At 42.9% G+C, this 7,176-nt stretch overlaps 1 protein-coding gene and 1 long non-coding RNA gene across 2 annotated transcripts; both read left to right on the top strand.

Moving 5' to 3' along the window:
• Window positions 1–714: 714 nt before the first annotated feature.
• On the top strand, window positions 715–2,692 carry LOC148160025 (palladin-like). The gene is made up of 4 exons (XM_088005287.1): window positions 715–725; window positions 1,301–1,476; window positions 1,858–1,924; window positions 2,416–2,692. The coding sequence occupies exons 1-4, from the start codon at window positions 715–717 to the stop codon at window positions 2,690–2,692; spliced, it is 531 nt and encodes a 176-aa protein (XP_087861413.1).
• Window positions 2,693–5,400: 2,708 nt separating this feature from the next.
• LOC148160024 (uncharacterized) lies at window positions 5,401–6,812 on the top strand. The gene is made up of 2 exons (XR_015762726.1): window positions 5,401–6,135; window positions 6,539–6,812. It is a non-coding gene; the product is annotated as an uncharacterized LOC148160024 (long non-coding RNA).
• Window positions 6,813–7,176: the final 364 nt, after the last annotated feature.

Genomic DNA, 7,176 nt, shown 5'->3' with positions numbered 1-7,176 from the left:
GAAGACGAGTCAGCGGGCCGTCCTACTGACACATCGGGGTGTGAAAAGTGAAATTACGGCCGTGCGGCGGGTTGTTGGAAATTGTCATGCAGCTCTCTGAGACAGTAGGAATGCCTTCAGGTCATGGCTCTGGGTGTGCGAAACAGCTGTTCTTCTGGCGTTTTGGGAATTCCTGCGCCTCCCTCTGACGATTCGTAGGCCAAGAGGTGAACGAGAATTTACACCGCTTATCATTTAGCGGCGCACTAAGGCTCTTAGTGGTGTGTCCGTGGAGAGTCGGTGCTTTGAATGTGTGGAAAACACTTTTAAATAGATTAAGACGTTGCTATGGATCAAAGTCTCTGAATGTGGTCTCGGAGAACTAATATATACAAGGAAATAGTTGAGTGGATCATCACGGTTTGATCTTGGGCTTGATGTGGTGGCGCTGACTTTGAGGCCTGCTTTAATCCTGACCCTGTGAAGAGAGATGAAACAGGCGAAGCTGCTGGAGTTGGAGGCTCTCCATTATCCACCTTTAGTCCAAGATAAAGCGACGTCTGCTCCGCGGCTCCCCCGGGAGAGCTGTTCAGGGCTCACAGCGCTCCGATTGGGATGTGGGCAGAGGCTGTTCCTGCTTCCCGTAACAGAGCGGCTTGTCAGCGCCTCGGGTGGGGGTGGAGTAGCGGTGGGGGGGGGGGGGGTTGATGTTTCAGAAGATATGTAAACTCAGACATGCCCATCAGGTGTGCGTGTGTGTGTTACTGAGTAGGTATTCACATGAAGTTGATTAGGAGACGTCCATCACATTTGGAGTAGAAAAGTAGGAACCAGTTTGGTTGAATTGTTTAAAGCTGCAGTAGCTATGTAACTTTTATTTAAAAATGTATATGTTTTACATATTTGTTGAAACTGTCGCTATGCTGTGACAGTATGATTTGAGACAAATAATATGTGAGACATTTAGGAGTGCAGTCACAAGGTCGATGGTGCGAAGACCCGCCTCCTGGCTCTGATTGGCTCTGCTTTTCTTAAATAGCGTCTCAGGAAGGAGGTGGAGGAGCTCACAGATTACTGATGATCTGTTTCTTATTATACTGCCACGACAGAATATTTTAACAAATATGTAAAAAATGTATATCTTTATAAAAGTTACATACTGCAGCTTTAAGAAACAATTTGCACTTTTGAAAAGATTTAAGCTGAAAGCAGAACATCCTTACCACCACTGCAGTTTTTCTTTTGTAACAAATGAAATAAGTCAGTCACATATACCAAAATGTTGCTGGTTGATGTAATCCAGGTGTTCCCTTACCTGCAGGTGGTTCTGCGAAGGCCGCGAGCTGCAGAACTCCCCTGACATTCAAATCTGGAGGGAAGGCGACCTTCACACGCTGGTGATCGCCGAAGCTTTCGAGGACGACACGGGACGTTACACCTGCGTGGCGTCCAACAGCCTGGGAGCAGACAACACCTCCGCCGAGGTTTACATTGAAGGTCAGGCATTCAGGCTGCTGCTCTCATGTAAATATTCTCAGCTGATGGTGGAAGTTTTCACACATGAACCTGACATAATTATTATTGAGCTGCTCTGTGACATAAAACTAAATGTCAATGGTTTGCCTATAATGAGCAGGAGTTTTTTATTTGTTTTTTGGGCTTTTTTACTTTTCAGAGTTTGTGCACCAGAATGAAAGCACTAAAGAAAGAATACGACATAAGACCGGTTTGACAAATTATACATGGAATACACAGCAAATTGTTTGTGTCCTTGTGGCTTTCAATAACAGCAGAGAAAATCTTCTTCTGCAAGTTACTTAAGGTTCTATATAAAGTTACAAAACCGGCCTCTGCTTTTGTCTTCCTCTCCACTCACAGGAGCTTCATCGTCGGACTCAGAGGGAGAAGGAACGGCGTCAAAGTCAAGATCAGGAGCCATGCCGCAGTACGTGTGTTTCTGCACCGCCTCTTGTGACCTTACGACCCCACGGTGAACTCCGAACCCCAGGAAGGGTCAACTGAGCCCCACAGCAGCCAGTAGTCTGCTGTCTGCTTCTCCTTATCCAGGCCTTTAAAGAGCCTTAAGCCTGACCCAGAACGTGGGACGCATTCCTCTAATAAAAGGTCCAACGGGGTTAATATGAAAAAGAATCACCGTGTCATGCCTGCCTCTGCTTACCTCCAGACTTTAACCTCTCGTCTGCACTTCACTGCCTACATGAATGTTTCTTCCATTTCTTGAAGCTCAAGCTGCTTCAGACGACCGTTTTTTAAAAACCAAAACAAAGCATCTTGACAAGAATGTATTTTTTCCAGTCCAGCAGAGCAGAACCGCTTTACTCCAAATGTTTTTGATTATTCCCCTGCCTTTCAGGGATTCTTGGCTAAATTTTGTTTACATTCCCTTCAAGTGTGCCTTCCTTCTCCGTCTCACAGAGCGCAGAAAAAGACGACTTCGATGTCCTTAACAATACGTTCATCATCGCCCAAAACCCCAGAGGTGCCTCCTCATCGCTCAGCCCTGGTCCAGTCCATGTCTCAGCCCCCACAGAGGGTAGGTCCCAAACCAGCCGTGATCGTAAACCTTCAAATATATATAAAAAAAATATCTTCCTCTCTCTCATGTGTGTTGTCTTGTAGATGCAGAGCCCCGTGTCTGCACTGCACGGTGGTGAGGCGTCAGGCCCTCCACTGTTCACAAAGGTACGCTTGAATCAATGGAAAGTGCTCCAACCCCAAACTTTACTGTGTTTTATAGGGATTTTGTTCGATAAATAGGCCAACACAAAGTAATTACTTATAAAGTGGGAAGAACAGGAAACTTTTTTTTTTAAATAAAAACCCATAAAGTATGGCATGCATTTGTATTCCTCTGCCCTTAATCAATGAGATTTCTCTTAAGATTGATTTATAATGTTATTCCCTCATCAAAAACGTACCTGGAGTGTTGCCTTAATTCTTTCATGCATGTTTGAGAAATCCTTTAATCTCTCATTCAGCTGTGCAAAACGCCCCAGCTCCTTCAGACTAGCCAGCAGCAGTTAGCAAACACCTGTTGGAACTGCACACCTGCAGAAGTCGTTGTGAGCTTCTTCTCAGTGCAATGTTGGTAAAAACAACGGTAAAGTTTAATAGAGGAGCCATGTTGTTGTGATGACTTCCTGAAGGTGGAGTTTTAGAAAGAGCAGGAGATTTTAAAGAGACAAAGGCCCAATTTGAAATCGCTAAGTTACAAATTGAAATTTCTTTTGAGTCATATTTGATTTGTATAGCATTTTTACAAAACTGAAGGTAACTTAGTTATCTGTGGCACTATGTGGATGGAAAGTACATAGTACTGCCCCTTTAAATTAAACTGCAGTATAACCTTAACCGTGAAAGGACTCCTCCATGCTTATACATGGCACATCATCCAGACAATCCATCCACAGATGCATCCATAAATGTCCTCAGACATCCCATAATAACTGCTGCGGCTTCCACCAGTGGGGGTCCAATAAAACAGAGGCTTTTCTGGTTCAGACTCTCCAGCTCTCCACCGTCTCCTCCCCTCCTCCTTCCCCCTCAGGCTGCGGGTCTTATGATAGCTGAACTGAGACGGGCTGAGGCAAAGCTTCAAACAGTCCTGCCAAGCCCACAAGGGTCAGGTCCCCTTCACTTTCATTCAGCCTGCCAGGCCCTAAATCATTTCCCACTTCATTAGTAAAGGACATTTGTTGTTCCTTCACCCCCACATCGAACTCCTTTCAAACCGCTGCCAGACTTTAATCACGACATTCCCACGTTGGTCAGCACCCGTCCCCACTGACCCATGAGGAATATTTCTCCTGTGAACCTTCTCTTAAACGTGTCCATGCTGAAAGCGCAGAATGAGAAGTTCCCAGGTTCATGTGAGCCCACTGAGGCTGCTGGTTTCTTGTCGTAGTTCATGTATTCATCCGACTTTATAGGCGGCGAGATTGAGAGTACTCGTGTAGGAACACTTGATTTCTTCCTTCATTTTCTCACAAACTCTGCATTTTATGAGGATTTTGTGCAACAGACCAAGACAAGGTAATGTAGCACACGAATGTGAAGTGGGTGGAAGATGATACATGTCAGCCTAAAGAAAAAAAAGAAAAAATTTGAAAAGTGTGGCATGCATTTTTTGTTTTTTAATGAAGACGAGGAACTGAGTCAGAATTAATTGACTGGCCCAGAAAAAAAACTTAGAAGCTGCAGAAAATTAATACTGGATTGTGGTTGTATGTTTTGTTCAATGAACCAAAACATACAGCCAGATTTATACTCATATGATTAAATGGCCCAATCAAAGTCCTGACCATAGTTCAATTGGGAAAAGCTGAAAACTGACGTTTACAGATGTTCTCCATCTAATAAGTTTCAGTTTCTAGATCTGCAAATGTTTAATGTAAATGTACAACACAGTTTATATATTTTTTAGTAAGACGTATCATTTTCTCTGAACTTCAAAGCTATGCATTGGTCTCTGTTGGTCCGTAAGATCTTAATAAAATACATAAAAAATACACGGGATGTGATAAAATGTTAAAACGTCCAAGAGGCCTGAATACGTTACAAAGCCCCTCAGGATCCAGCTTTACGATGTCGGAGTTTCCTGTTTTCAAACTTTTCCTATAGCCGATTTTTATGACCCCCTTTGCTGTGTGAAATGATCTCATTCAAATTTATTGACTGTTCTGTTTGCTAGCTTCTGATTTTATTTTCCATATAATCAGAAAAGCACTTGTAACATCTGTTTCTAAAAAAATAGCTTTTTTTAAAAAGAAAAATTGGATCACTATGCAGTAAATCAAAGGAAATCACCATGACAATAATTATTCTTCAGAGTTTTCCTGGATCCTGGGCAGTTTATATTTCAACAAGACAATGGCTTGAATCCTTTAGAAAACTGCCATGGCTAAAAAAGGACCTTGAATCAATTTGGCTTGATTCAAAAACATGTTTGAGAAGTTATTTAAAGCCTCATTTTGATGTGGAGATGATCATATCGCCAAAGTCTAAACTGAATCCAAGAGAATTTCCTGATTCTTGAAGAGCAGATGTAATCTGAGCATGATGTGAACCTTGCAGCAGCTTTGGGAAAACGCCGAGACGTTCATTGTTGGGAGTTTCTTACTAGAAACAAACTGTTGTCCGTAGCTATTAATGATCCCCTTCACACTTTAAACTCAGACTTTCCTCTACACCTTATTCTCTGCAAGCAACGACAGACTCCCAAATATACATTGTTGGCCTTGCGTGTCAAGCAAACATTTAGTCCACCGAAAACTTTCGAAAGCTTTTAAAAGAAAGTTGCTGAACCACGGAGCATCTCTGGAGAGACTTAAAAAGACTTCTCTAATCTGCTTAATCTTGACCGTTCACGTCTGAACGAACGGGGAAACAAAAGATTACAAAATTCACATCAAGCATACAGGTTCCTTCCCCAAAAAGACATACGGGTTTAATCAAGGCCTAACAAAAGCATCTGAATTTCTATATTTATGTAACGGATTAACAAAACCTTCCAATCACCTGCTTTTGCTTTGTCATTGTGGAAAATGTGTGGTGAGAATATTCCTTTTGGATCAAGCAAGCAAAGGACACGATGAGAAAAATGTGGACAGTTCTCAAAAACCTCTGGATGGACGGTAATGTCCAACAGGAGGGGAGTTATATAACAGAGGGTGGGTTTTTTTTGTTTTTGAGATTCAAATTTTTTATGAGTTTTATAGCCCTCATCCTCCCTCTTTGTCATGTTCCTACTCTGAAACAGATGCATCTTAATTAGAGATGTGCTCTTCATCCTTCACTCATCGGCGTCTCTCTCTCTTACTGTCTCTCTCTTTCCAATCTTTGACTGTGGCCTCCTCCCCTGCAGCTCCTGCAGGACGTCCAGGCGTCAGAGGGCCAGGTGGTGGTTCTGGAGTGCAGAGTCCGCGGAAGCCCTCCCCTCCAGGTCCAGTGGTACCGGCAGGGGAACGAGATTCTGGACTCGCCCGATTTCAGGATTCTACAAAAAAGTGAGACGTTCCCAAACTTGACGAAGCTCAGTAACTTTCAGACGTGTGCTGACTAATAGTTTGTTTCCCCCCCCCCCTTCTCTCCTGCGCTGACTGAACACATCAGAGCCTCGGTCTGCAGCTGAGTCAGGTACGATGCCTCAGGCTCTTGCAGCTACATTCATGTTTAACATGTCCAGGTTAAATAAGTTATGGACTGGCAGATCCGTCTGGGGGCTTAATCTTGATTTCATCATGACAACATTGTATCGCTGCAGTCAAAAGGGAGTCCTAGCTATTAATAACATTAAATCACATATTTCCCACCTGTGTGACTCCTTGTCTAACACGGTCTGTGAGTCAGAGCGACATCCCCAAACATCTGTGTCTGTCTGCTAGCTTGTCTTCTACGCTCTCTGTTCGTCTGACTCATCAGTCTACCTGAGATAACCATCGTCCTTGTCATTTCTGTGTGTCACTTGGTCATCGTCTTGTCATATTTTTCTGACCTCATTACAAACAAACGCATTTATGGTGGTGGTGATTTATTTCAGAGGAGATCTGCACCTTGGTGATCGCAGAGGCTTTTCCAGAGGATGGAGGTCTGTTCTTCTGCAAGGCGTCTAACGCTTTCGGCTCCGTCAGCAGCACGGCCCAGCTGACCGTGAACCCAGGTGCGTCCAGCGCACAATCAAAGAGACAGTCAAACTTCACAGGGGCGAAAACCGAACCATGAGATGTGGTATCTGTTTTTATGATTGATTCTAAACCACATCAGAACGGTAGAAAATTTTATTAATTTGCAAGGTCAAGTACAGAGAAATTAAACAGAGCAAAAAAAAAAAAAAAAAAAAAATTAAAAATGAGACTTCTTTCCTTTAACTTCAGTCCCATTTTCTGGTTTAAGGCGCTGTAAAGTCATTAAAATAAAAATTGTTCAAGCTTCCATAACAGATTTCAATAGACAGCGTTAATGTAATCCCACAGGAGCTCTTCTGGCTAGCAAGCTAAGCTAAATGCTAGTTATGATTTATCTAACACACATGCCATCTTTCTTCCGGTTCAAAAACAGCTTAAAGAACATAAATGAAGGATTTTTCACACAAAGGCTATTCAAGCTCCAGTCCTTCATTGACCTGCAGCTTTTAAATATCTTTTCAACACACCTGAATAACATAATTCAGGTTATTAT

This window comes from Poecilia mexicana, unplaced genomic scaffold, assembly GCF_051168715.1.
Source record: "Poecilia mexicana isolate PSO_F unplaced genomic scaffold, ASM5116871v1 scaffold_4, whole genome shotgun sequence".
Taxonomy (NCBI): domain Eukaryota; kingdom Metazoa; phylum Chordata; class Actinopteri; order Cyprinodontiformes; family Poeciliidae; genus Poecilia; species Poecilia mexicana.
The sequence above is the reverse complement of the archived record's forward strand: the minus strand, read 5'-3'. Positions and strand labels throughout refer to the sequence as shown.

What these genes read in the sequence shown, in the direction of transcription:
- LOC148160025 (XM_088005287.1), top strand. An exon ending in CGCCGAGGTTTACATTGAAG is followed by an intron (nt 1,477 to 1,857) that starts GTCAGGCATTCA and finishes CTCCACTCACAG; the next exon opens with GAGCTTCATCGTCGGACTCA. An exon ending in AGATCAGGAGCCATGCCGCA is followed by an intron (nt 1,925 to 2,415) that starts GTACGTGTGTTT and finishes TCCGTCTCACAG; the next exon opens with AGCGCAGAAAAAGACGACTT.